The sequence below is a fragment of the Cetorhinus maximus genome, chromosome 1 (genome assembly GCF_964194155.1).
Source record: "Cetorhinus maximus chromosome 1, sCetMax3.hap1.1, whole genome shotgun sequence".
In the NCBI taxonomy this organism is placed as follows: domain Eukaryota; kingdom Metazoa; phylum Chordata; class Chondrichthyes; order Lamniformes; family Cetorhinidae; genus Cetorhinus; species Cetorhinus maximus.
In genome coordinates, this window is record NC_135879.1 from 158,712,436 (window position 1) to 158,725,767 (window position 13,332).

Genomic DNA, 13,332 nt, shown 5'->3' on the forward strand with positions numbered 1-13,332 from the left:
TAGAATAATAAAGCTTATTATCTAAATGGTGAGAGATTGCAGAGCTCTGAGATGCAGAGGAATCTGGGTGTCCTAGTGCACGAATCACAAAAGGCTAGCATGCAGGTGCAGCAAGTAATTAGGAAAGCTAATTGAATGTTATCGTTAATTGTGAAGGGAATTGTTTACAAAGGTAGGGAGGTTATGCTTCAGTTGTACAGAGCACTGGTAAGATCACATCTGGAGTACTGTGTACAGTATTGGTCTCCTTAATTAAGGAAAGGTGTAAATGCGTTAGAAGCAGTTCAGAAAAGGTTTACTAGACTAATACCAGGAATGGGTGAGTTGTCTTATGAGTAAATATTGGACAGGTTATCATTGTATCTGCTGGAGTTTAGACGAGTAAGAGGCGATTTGGTTGAAACCTTTAAGATCCTGAGGGGTCTTGACAGAGTGGATGTGGAAAGGATGTTTCCTCTTGTGGAAGAATCTAGAACTAGGGGTCACTGTTTAAAAATAAGGGGTCACTCACTTAAGACAGATGAGGAGGAATTTTTACTGAGGGTCATGAGTCTTCGGAACTCTTCCTCAAATGGCAGTAGAAGCAGAGTCTTTGAATATTTTTAAGGCAGAGCTAGATAGATTCTTGATTAACAAGAGGATAAAAAGTTATTTGTGGTAGGAATGTGGGGTTGAAGTTACAAATGGATCAGCCATGATCTTATTGAATGGCAAAGCAGGCTCGAGGGGCCTACTCTTACTCCTAATTCGTATGTTTGTATGTACTTATCACCTACCAGTCTTCCATGCCAATTCCCCTTATGAAAGTTAATACTGTCAGATATCCAACCTTGGTAGGCTGTCATTTATTGTATCTCAACAGTTTTAAATTCTTTAATGGTTCTCTTGTAATTATATAAAGTATACCGACCTCTCTAAATCACAAGAAAATAAAGCAGAGATAGAGAAAACGAAGCACGATTACACAAAAGCATTTGCAGCAGTGTTAGGAGTTCTTTGCTGTAAGCCGTAGTGCCAGAGAACCATCCTGAATCTAACTTAGGTTGCAACACTGCACTACAGATGACGAGCACAAACCAGGTCTATGCCTACTATTCACACACATTGAACACATTTCTATCATTTTGCTGCATGGATGCCTTCTGGAAGTGAAAAATTGTATTGCTCAAAAAAATAATTTTGCATTTTTGCTGTAGGAAGAAAAAGCATTTAATTCTAACTCAGTTAACATTGCACACTGGAGGTTGAGTGAGGTCCAAACGTACAATTTAAAATCAGAGAAAAGGCAGTACCACCACAAGCTTCACTGTTTAAAGGGACATGATTTTCCAATATTTATTGGCATAACATGGATAAACATTGCAACACACATCCATCCCTTCTGTTAAAAAAGTTTAAAAATTACAAAATTACTTTCACAAAAAGGAAACAATCTTCAATGATATCTTAGGCTTTGTTAAACTTGAACTTTTATTTTACAGTAATATTGATAATACTGATATCTTCATAAGGCTTGTCTGTTTTTGGGTTACATTTCACATTGGCAATCCTCTGGACCACTTCCATCCCTTTTGTCACACGGCCAAAAACTGTATGTTTGTTGTCAAGCCATGGCTAGAAATATCAAAACAAAAATTAAAGCAGGATTATTACTGAAACTCTAAGTATTAAATTGCACAACAAAAATGACAAAAATAAATTGAATTTGATAAATATTCACAAATTGTACAATTTTAAACATTGTAAACAATGATCAATTTTATGTAAGCAAGAGATCAAATAAGACAGCGATGGGGGGGTGTGGGGGGTAGCAGAAGAGAGATGAGACATAGCCAAAGGCTCTATTTCACCAAATGTTTTCTGAACTTTGAGCATGCCACACTGACCTAGCAATAAAGATGTTCCGCACTGCATTTTCGGGTCTTTCTCTATTATTTTGGCTTATGTCACTCTCTCAGATGGGAATCAACTCTCCACACCTCTAAGAATGATTATCTCACCCTCAAGATCTAGGTTAGCATTTGTGCCTGGATAATGAAGAGACATTGTCTGCTAATTTGTCACCACAGGATCTCACATCAAATCTCATTTAAAGTACTAAGTGAATGTATTAAAGGAACTGGGAACACCACCACCTGCAAGTTTCACTCCAAGCCACTGGCTATAACTGTTGCTGGGTCAACATCCTGGAACTTCCTTCCCAACAGTACTGTGGGGATGTTTACACCATATGAGCTGCAGCAATTCAAGGCAGCAACTCACCATCGCCTTCTCAAGAGCAACTAGGGATGGGCAATAAATGCTGGCCCAGCCAGCAACACCCACATCCCGTGAAAGGATTTTTAAAAATTTAAATGGTAAAATTATATAACAGACTTTTTGCTGTAAATGTAAGTTCAAATGGAAGAAACCGAATTATAGTTTAACTTTAATAAAAAAATAAATTTAAATTAGAAATTACAGAAAAGATTGCAAACACTTAATTAGCTAGTTCTATATTTCTTTTCCCAAGAAGATTCCAATTGGTTTGACTACTATTGGCAGCCATTTATATATCCTATCAGTACTAAATACTTCTAGGTTTTAACAATTGGACTTAAAAATAATTAGTCATTATGCATCTAACTGGTCAGGACCAGAAAATACCTCTGCAATCCATTTGACTGGTCTCTGTGTCCAGGAAACAGAATATTCCACAATACTTCTCATAACTCACTCCAAGTGTTTTGAGCCTTTGGTATCCTCTACCCCAGAAGGCTGTAGAAACTCGGTGGAAAATCAGCCGTGATCATATTGAATAGTGGAGCAGACCTGAGGGGCCAAATAGCTTACTTCTCCAGGTCTGGCAGCATCTCTGTAGAGAGAAACAGAAGAGTCATACGGACTCAAAACGGTAACTCCGTTTTTCTCTCCACAGAAACTGCTGGACCTACTGAGTTTTTCCAGCATTTTCTGCTTTTATTTCAGATTTCCAGCATTTGTCGTATTTTGCTTTTAGCTTGCTTCTCCAATTCTGTTCTGATGTTCTAACCCAATATTTTTCCCCAATATGTATCCAACTCGCCAATGTGCTCATACAATTCACCCCGCTGCCTCCCATGAAGTTAATCTTATAAATTCACTATGCTTCGCAAAAAAAAGTTGAATAATATTAGTCTATACAGCCTCCCTTTTTCTCCTTTCAGATTTTAAAAATTCTTTAATGGGATGTGGGTATCGCTAGCAAGGCCAGCATTTGTTGCCCATACTAATTGTCCTTAAACTGAATGGCTTGCTAGGCCATTAGAGGGCAGTTAAGGGTCAACCACATTGCTGCGAATCTGGTGTCATATGTAGGCCAGACCAGGTGAGGATGGCAGATTTCCTTCCCTAAAGGATATTAATGAACACTCAGAATCTTATTTGTTTCAATAAGATCTCCCATTCTTCTAAACTCCAATGGTTATAGGCACAACCTTTCCTCAAAAGATAAACCCACCCCCCCACCCCCCACCATCCCATCCCAGGAATCAGCCTAGTGAACCTTCTCTGAATTGCTTCCAATGCAAGTATATCCCTCCTTAAGTAAGGTCACCAAAACTGTACACAGTACTCTAGATGTGGTCTCACCAATATCCCGTACAACTGTAGCAAGACTTTCCTACTTTTATACTCCATCCCCTATAAAACATGCATTTATTTTATTTCCCAAATTGCAGCTGACTTTAAATCCCTTATATATGGTAACTGGATTTAAAAGGGTCAGCAGCTAAGCCAGACCTAGACAAACAAGATTGTGAAATATTCCTCACAATTTTGTTTAACTTGGCAAAACTGCTAACTTTAATGCTATAATGCTAATCAATTTAAATTCCATCCTTTGCTGACCTGGTTGGTCAAGTTTTGCTTGCTACCTACCAAGCAGACAAGTATAACAGCAAGGCCTAGAGCACTTAACTGGAGATGTATAAGCATTTATGAAGCAGACAACCATTTTAAATAACAGCATTAGGTTGTGAAGCACTGGAAGCAGGGAATAAATTTTCCAAGTGTTTTTACAGTGACAAAAGTAATTTTAAATTAGGAAGTGTGGCTATCATTTTCTTCAAGAAGTCTCCTGGGGGGTTACCATTGGTCAGAAACTGAACCGGAACAGCCAAATAAATACTGTGAGCAGGTCAAAGGCTGGGAATTCTGCGGCGAATAACTCACCTCCTGACTCCACAAAGCCTGTCCACCATCTACAAGGCACAAGTCAGGGGCGTGATGGAATATTTCACATTTGCCTGGATGAGTGCAGCTCCCACAGCACTCAAGATGTTTGACACCATCCAGGACAAGGCAGCCCACTGATTGGCACCCGATCCACCACCTTAAAAATTCCATCTTCCATCACCGATGCACAGAGGAAGCAGTGTGTACCATCTACAAGATGCAATGCAGCAACTCACCGAGGATCCTTTGAGAGCACCTTCTAAACATGTGGCCTCTACCATCTAGAAGGACAAGGACAGCAGGCGCATGGGAACAGCACCACCTGCAAGCTCCCCTCAAAATCACACATCATCATGTCTTGGAACTATATTGCCGTTCCTTCACTGTCGCTGGGTCAAAATCCTGGAACTCCCTCCCTAACAGCACTGTGGGGGTATCCACGCCATATGGACTGCAGCAGTTCAAGGAGGCAGCTCACCACCACATTCTCAAGGGTAATTAGGGATGGGCAACAAATGCTGGCCTAGCCAGTGATGACCACATCCCACGAAAGAATAAAGAAATGTATTTTTCCACAGGTTTAGGTTTTCCAGATATTATTAAACAATAACATTCAATTCTGAATAAAAGCAACAAATTGTAAAGACTTACTGTAGGTACAACAGTTACAAAGAACTGGGATCCATTACTGTTGGCACCTGCATTGGCCATACTGAGTGTATAAGGTCGATCATGCCTCAACGTTGGATGAAATTCATCTTCAAATTCTCCTCCCCAAATACTTTCTCCACCCATCCCTGTGCCAGTTGGATCTCCAGTTTGAATCATGAAACCCTGTATAAAGATGTATGAATTCAAATAATCTTTGCAGATGCTTTGGTCTTATATTTACTGTATCTTTTTAATTTGACTGATTTACATCCAAAAGCAGAATGGGGTAATTTTGGTCAACACAAAATTCTCTTTTTAAAAAATCATTCTACAATCAAGCTTCATTACAACAAATGCCCTACTGCAATGATTTCTGTACCTATTTGTGAGATTTAAGAAACCGATGCAAAAAAAATCATTGCTCTTAATTTGTTCTCTCACTAAATTACTTAACACAACTAAATCTTATTAATTTCTGGACTCCTAAATCATTCCATGCTGTAACGCAGTTTTGGACTGTCCGTACTAATTTAAAATATAAATTGTGTACAATCATGTAATTTAACTCTACAGATCAATCAATCAAGCAGTGTCAACATCAAGCTTCTGCACATTGTATTCCAGGTTAAACTGTTAGTCTTAATTTGCCTTTTCCCCAGTAATCTTCCCAGAATTGGAAAAATCCTAAAATAAAACCATTTTGTACAAGAGGTTCTATATCAATATTAACCTTATTTTTATTCAAATGAAATAGGCATTCAGTTTTCTAAATTATAGCATAGACTTTAGCAGCACAAGAGATCCTATGTAAAACACTGGTTCAGCCCCGGTTGGAGTACTGTGTCCAATCTGGGCAGCACAATTCAGGGAGGATGTGAAGGCTTTAGACAGGGTACAGAAGAGACTTAACAGAATGGCTCCAGGGGCGAGAGATTACAGTTACGTGGAAAGACTGGAGAAACTGAGGCTATTCTCCTTAGAACAGGGAAGCCTAGAAGGAGATTGGGTAACTATTTGAAGGAGAAAAAAATCGCAGGTATATGGGGAAAGCGTAGGTATGTGGGACTAACTGGATTGTTCTTTGAAAGCCAGCAGAGACTCGAAGGAATGCATGGCCTCCTTCTTTTCTATACGATTCTATAATTCTATGATCCAGTCAAAAATACCTTAATGATACGGTGAAATATATGTCCATTGTAATATCCATTTCTGCTGTGTACACAAAAATTTTCCACAGTTTTTGGACATCTACATACAAGAAAATAAAAAGTGTTGGTTATTATTGCCAGAGGAAATGCATTAAAAGGAAAAAAAGGACAGAATTAAAAAATGTCTTTACCCAAAAGGGTGTAAATAACTAATTTTAATCAACTTGAACAGATAATTTACAAATTATGCTGGAAGCTCACAAGGTCAGGTCTTACAGCAGGAGCAATTTTTTAACAGTTTGACAGGAAAGTTCATACAGCCCCTCTTCTGGCCCAGCACAGAATATAATTTTAATTAAATCAGAAGAGGACTTCCATGCATAACTTCTTAGAGCAAACATTTAACTTGGTAATACTACAGTCCACAAAGCTGAAAATTGTGAGCAATTTACCAGATATTTTTAAACAAGTTAAATTTCACAAGAAAATAGTTCTATATACTTACTCAACAGGGAAAAGCTTAACATGTACATCTCCCATTGTTGTGTGGATAATTGCACTGTCTGAAACACGCTTAGGGCCATCTGCTTGTGTGGCAGCCATGACCTCCTCCTTGGAGGGTTTCTCATTGAAGACATCTCGATCAGACTCAGCACTCTTTGTGTCCTCTGGTTCCCTCTTTGTAAACTTTAAGTAATAATGTCAGACAAGGAACAGCTTAGTTAAAGAATACATTAAAAAAAAGTAAATTCATCATTATGTACTTGTGTTAAAGATCTTTTGGCTATCATAAATCAAGGATATCTAAACGGCAGCATGTGGACATAGAGCTTTGGAGCCCTGGCAATCCAACCCTTGAAGCCCAGGCAACTCAGTCTGATTTGTGTTTGTTCCTACATCACTGGTCCATTCTGTTTGAACTTTATGGGCTATTCATTACTCTTGCCTTATTAGTAGATTAAATCTCGAATCAAAGCACCAATATCTGGCAGAATCAGTGTACAAATAAATGTTAATATTGATTTAAATATATATGCCCCCAACAAAAAGCTTGTATCACTTTGCCATTTCATCCCATACAAACTGTACATCAAAGTAAAAGGAATCTTATAAAACAAGAAATGCATGAAACCGGCAGCCTAAAAAAAAGCTAAGCCAATGTGCATTAAGGATTTTTGACCTTTTAACATAGACATGCAATTTCACCCTTCTCTGTATTACTGAGAAGGTAGAAAAGTAGTTAAAACTTTTAATACTAGGAATTACTGACCAATTTGCTCATCATAAATTCCCAATTACCATATAAAATCGATTCTTTTTAAATGCTGTACAGAATACAGTTGGGTCCTGTTGAACGTTTTGTAGCACAGGATTGTCAGAAGCTTTCATCTCCATGGTTATTACAACCTGTGCCTGTTTAGCTGCACCTTGGAACAAGGCTAATTGCACCACCCGGATGTTTTCTTGTTTACCCAAGATACGCACACACCTCAAGAGGAGGAAAAGATGATAATTAATTTTTCAAATGATACCATCACAATCACATCACTGTAGCACTTAAAAGCATGGCAATAGATTATCCCTCACCACCTTTAGTTTAAGTGCATTATTTTAAAATCCTTCAATAAATGTCCTGTTACTGTTTCTTTGCATCTTGCTTGAGCAGTAACTTGGAAAGGAAGCAAAGAAAACATAATGCAATTGGAGAACAACCAAAAATAAACATTATAACTGGAGAACCTGAACCAAGGAACAAAGTCTTGTGCTTTCTGTCCCTTTGGAAGCTACTTTCACTAAGGTGGGACTAATCTTTGTGTCAGTTTTGTTCAGATTTTTAAAAAAAACTTTACCCTGGGATCTTTCATAGCTCTGCTGGTGCCCACATATTGTTTTCAAATCATTCTATGGCCTCACCCACTTACTGCACTAGTCTTCTCTGGTTGTATACTCCAATATGCACCCCTCTACTTCTCAAACTCCAGTTCAATCTTCATTCCTCTCCCTCCACTCAACCACAGATGGCCACTCTTCAGTATCCGTGTTCCCACAATCTGGAATCCTTTCCCGAGGTATCTCCTCACTTCCAAAAGCCTTTTAAAAACCTATTATTTACCTCATTTTTGCCCATCAACTGTTCTATTTTCTGAGTATTGCTGAAAAAAGACATTTTGTAGAAGCTGTGTGTCTTGCACTCATCAGGGCAATTTACAAGAATACCAATGTCAGGGGAAGCAACAACTTTATACTGTATGAGAAGAGAGTGCTGATTGGTTGGCAAGTGGACTGATTGGTAGAGAATTGCCATGGACAATGCACCAGTTAATGGTGACTGATAGTTAACTGCCAAGCATTGTTTGAATTTAAACCAGGCAGCTTGACTCTGATTAGTCAAGGCATTGCCCTGAGGAATAAACCAGCAAATGGCCATCACTTACTTTGTTTAGCTGAAACAAACATAATGTGTGTACATGTTCTTTGTCTGCAAATAGAAACGTGTATTAATATATGTAGCTTCCAGTACACGGAAATATGCCACACTGTGAGCCCAACTGAATCATCAATTAGTTGTCAGCGTAATTCTTAGCACGCTGAGGATTATTTAGCAAATGTTGACTAATTGCAGAATCACATCTAATGTTGGACACTGTTTTGAGTTTTGCAAGCACGGGCTGGTTGGGTACGATCTGTACTCTGCCCATCGCGAACAGCAGAAGGGACATGTTTGATATGATCCACCCGTCTTTGGGGCGTACAGCCTATGTACCAAGCATCACATTGGCACTGAAATTCATATACCATATTACTCATTTGTGAGATAGTCAGAACATCTTTCTGGCTTGACAGCAGCATCCTGTTAGCGGCAAATATCACTTGTGTTGCTACTGCATTGCAGCAGCGTGAAACAGCTAGCTTCACCCGTTGCTCAAATTTTTTGCTTTCCCTGACACTGGTATTCTTGCGACCATCCTGTACAACCAAATGACTATTTTCTATTTCCTTTCTCACTCCTGCTAAGGATATGCTTTTTCCTCTGAAAAGCAAAATGTTTTAATCTTTTCTGTACTTGAGGAGCACATTCAGTGAGTTAATTAGATAATGGCTGATCTGTAGCTCAACTCCATTTTCCTGCCTTTGCACCATTACTCTGATATTCTTACCCAATAAAAACCAACAGTCTTGAAAACTGCCACTGATCTGGCATTCACAGCTTTTTGTTTTAAGGATTCCATTACTCTTTGCACGAAAAATGCTTCTTGATTTTACTCTTAATTGCCCCAGCTCTAATTTTTAGATTGTGTCCCCCTATCTTGGAACGCACACCAGAAAAAAAAAAATCATATTTTAAAGGCCTTGACACCCAACCTTTTAAATTTCAACTTTAAACTGCAAGGGAATACAAATGCAACCAGTCCTCTTAATTTCGCCATTTTAACGTACGGTATCATTCTGATACTAAATCCCAAATCTTGCAGTATGCTTTCCAAGGCATATAACTTTCCTGAGGTTCAGTGCCAGAGGAAAACTGAATGTTGAAAAACTCCAGATGGGATATGACCATGGCTCTGCACAATACAATGTGAGTTGCTATTAAGCCTTCCATGGACAGCCTGACTCAGTTTAATCTTCTATTGCCATAAGGAGAATTATTTGAATGTGTGTCTTGCGGAGCACAAGCTTACCTTGCACTGTAAGCTTGTGCTGACAATGAAGAAAGCCCTTCAGTTGGCACCCGCCAGAATTGGAATTTGCTAATATGAAGCAAAATAATCAAAAACACTTTCATTCATGCTCTCAAAGCATCTTAGTAGATGGGTCAAATGACCCGTTTCAATGTTGTTCTTTCTGTATAATAGTGGAGGTAGTAATGTTATGATCTAAAACGCCCTGCCTGAAAGGATGATACCAATTCTGGTGTTTCTCCCTCCATTCTACTATCAGTGACACAATCTTCAGCTATCTGGGGATTTCATATTTCCTTAAATCCCTCTCCCCATGCCATTTTATTTGTATCACTGTCCGTTAGGCGGAAAGTCTCAAATATTTCAATTATTTCTAATCCTCTGACTAGTTAGCCTTCTTTCCTGCTTCTGTATTTGCAGACATCCATTATATTGAAGGTGTCACGTAAATGCAAATTGTCACAAACTATATATGAAGAGAGGAGAAAAAAAACTAAAGGGTCATGTCATAGGGTATCAAATATTCAATCCTATCTCATAGTTGCCAGTCTACTATTGCATTCATTTCATGCAGTGTTATTTTCATGGATTATATACCTGTTTGTTTCTATATTTATTACTTTGATACCCAGCATTGTACCATAAAGTACAAAATGTCCAGTTTCATCAAAAATGATATTTGTTAGCCTTATTCCATCCACTTTTTCCAGTTCTCGTTCAACAGCCATGCGTCGGCCAAACTCCATGTCAGGAAGCTGTGGTCTCATCTGCTGTAGTTCTGTAAACATCTTAAAAACATTAAAATAAAAGAGTTTTATTTATAGAGCACTGAATTCTATTACAGAATAATTGTAAATGAAGATTCTTCAGAAATTTTCTATGAATTTCAGACCTGGTGGAATATACTGAATAAATGTATAGAACCTTAGGGTATAGGGGCAAACTGTTAAGACTTTCCTCCCACAGGCAGTGATGAAAATAAAAAATCACATGTTAGCTTTTAACTTTAATAATTCTGGGAACTAATCTATAGTTGGCAGGGCTGAGCTAGACTGCTGGTTTTACATCTTGCTGTTCAGAAAGAGAGAATTAACCACACAAGCATAGGGCTCTGTTCAGTAGCATCCAGATGCTTTTAAAAAATATATATATTGACTTTGCTGCGTGACAGTTTGAAATAAAGTTCAGGAGACCACTTGGGACTTTTTTTTAGCAGATACAGCTAAAAAAGGTGCCAACCTCAGAGTGCCTCAAGGTGCTGTTATGACACAGCAGTTGGTAAAGGTTGAGTTATTTAAAATCCCAGAGGGAAACTTTAAACAACTGTCATAACCCATATCTCCAATTGGTATGTTTGAGATGCAGCTCTGAATTCAGAAATAAAACCACCAAGCCTCAAGAGGTTTCTTATATAAATTAAATTAAACATTTATTAATTTAACAAGGTATTAAGCCCATACACAGGTCTACAAATTACTTATGTAATAGCTATTAAACAAATCCCCAAATTAATCACTCCCAGGTAATTTTCCCCAAGGCAATAATAACCCATAGACTTTAAATGGACACCAGGCAAAGTATATTGTATCTCATGAATTCAAAATGAGGTTTCTTTCAATTTGTTCCTTCGCAGACACAGTGGCAGGGCTTATAGGCTTAGATCTTACATGCCTTTGACTTCCACACACAAACTCTTCTGTATATACCTAAACAAAAACAGAATTACCTGGAAAAACTCAGCAGGTCTGGCAGCATCGGTGGAGAAGAAAAGAGTTGACGTTTCAAGTCCAACATGACCCTTCAACAGAACTGAAGTTTTATCTCTGTATATACCTAGCCTTCCCTTTGAATGTAAATTCCCATTGTATCACCAGGCCCTTTGAACTTCACCTCTTCTAACAATAAAACCCCTTTCATAGTATGAATTTTATTAGTAATATAAACATATTGCTTTGGTGTCTCCTAGCTAGGTGCAAGAATTCACCCCCAGTCTTTGAATGGTTTATTCAACAAAATGCAAATACACCTCTGTTTACATCTCAAAACCACTATACATCAAAGCACCCAGGCTAGCTGGCTTTAATCCAATTAACATACACATACACCCACAGGCATAGACCCTACTACAAGTCCAAGTTAAAATTTCCAATAACATTATATACATTAATATCTCTTCATGACAATGGTCTGACACTTGGCAAAATGGAAGGACCATTTTTCCTTCAATGCAATTTCACCCCTGAATTATACAAGGTCTTCAAAATAAAACAGTAAAGCAAAGAACAAGAGCCAGGGCTACAAAGTAAATTGTAGCTCCCAATCTGCATGTAGAAATAAAAGCTCCATTTGTCAATTACTATACGGTTGAACTCATAGGTGCAATTATTATAACTTACATGCCACTGATGTATAAATACATACAGAGGTGCTTCATAGAGAAGGCAGAGAGAAGCAATCAGACATTGTGCAAGAACTAGAAGAATCAGGCACTGACTGAAGGGAGGTCTGTAAATATTAATGGACTCTTAAGGTGGGAAAGAGATACAGCTATGCAGAGGTTTTTAGAGGGAGAATTCCAGCATGTAGCAGAAAGAATGAAGTCTTTGCCAGGTGGAAGAAAGATACATAACAGATCAAGGTCAGATGGATGGTGTATGCAAAATGGAACAAAGAATGCCAAATTATTTCACTGAAGGTTACTGCTCGTCACTAGGAGCTGCTTTAAATGTATGCTCCAAGAGACCCAAACATCAATATCTGGTCACTGCTGAAGTACATGTTTAGGGACAGTGGGCAAGGACAGGATTGGATTTAGCCCAAATGCCCTCTTGTGGCTGAACAGCCAATGCACACTGCCCAAGTTCATACATGAAAATAGTTACTTTGGTAAAGGTTCAACAATCCTAATCCCTGTGTCTGGTGAATGCAAGCTCACAGCATAATGCTGCCTAAAATGCAGGACAAATTGGGTCTAAATTGGCAATCGCACAGAGACTTATGAATGGCTGTACAGAGAAAGAGACACACAAAATTGCATTAAGGCTAGCTCAAACACTGGAATGAAGACAGCTTTATAGCAGGTTACACTTGGTCTCTATACATTCACTGCTGGCACCAGATGGAAAAAAAGGTGTTCCATCCCCCATTACAGACATTAATTGAGGATAAAAATAGGTTTTCACTTACTGTAAGGGATTCATCAAACACCCTCATGAGCTTTCCAGTCAAAAACCTGAAAATCCTTACTTTGCGGTCAGAACCAATAGTAGCCATTTTTTTCCCATCAGGGGAGAATGTGATGCTAATTGGGTATGATTTCCATTTTGCAAATTCATACAGGTCTGTATCCGTCTTGTATTCCCACTCCACATTTTTGGGGAACCTGTACTCAGTGGGTGGCCCAGTCCAGTATTCCAACATTCCTGATTTGTCAGTCGATACTACAACCTTGTAGACAGAATTTAAGTTAATCTCGGTGAGAGAACAACTATGCAGTTTTTCAAAGACATGTAGTGGCTGGTTGCTTCCTCTGGCATCATATACAAAGATCTTTCCAGTGACTTTTTCTGAACATGCCACAGCAGATATAGCATCTCCCGGTGAGTAAATCCACCCACACTTACCAGGATGGTACCTGTAAAAGATAAAAATTTAACTAA

The 13,332-nt window shown here is 38.5% G+C and overlaps 1 protein-coding gene across 4 annotated transcripts in view; it reads right to left on the minus strand.

The window, feature by feature from the left end:
* Positions 1-1,302: 1,302 nt before the first annotated feature.
* Positions 1,303-13,332, minus strand: part of ppwd1 (peptidylprolyl isomerase domain and WD repeat containing 1) — a 40,512-nt gene continuing 28,482 nt past the window's right edge. Inside the window, exons 5-13 of one of the 4 annotated variants that reach the window (XR_013577551.1) lie at positions 12,860-13,307; positions 10,271-10,461; positions 7,293-7,482; positions 6,499-6,680; positions 6,012-6,093; positions 4,846-5,028; positions 2,647-2,852; positions 1,887-2,027; positions 1,303-1,614 (exon numbers count right to left, since the gene is read on the minus strand). Coding sequence is in view for 1 of the 4 variants with exons in the window: in XM_078548871.1 (XP_078404997.1) it covers positions 1,471-1,614; positions 4,846-5,028; positions 6,012-6,093; positions 6,499-6,680; positions 7,293-7,482; positions 10,271-10,461; positions 12,860-13,307 (1,420 nt within the window). In the remaining 3 variants the exon portion in view is untranslated. The remainder of the gene's footprint in view (positions 1,615-1,886; positions 2,028-2,646; positions 2,853-4,845; positions 5,029-6,011; positions 6,094-6,498; positions 6,681-7,292; positions 7,483-10,270; positions 10,462-12,859; positions 13,308-13,332) is intronic. The other 3 variants (XR_013577553.1, XR_013577552.1, XM_078548871.1) reach the window with 3 other exon arrangements.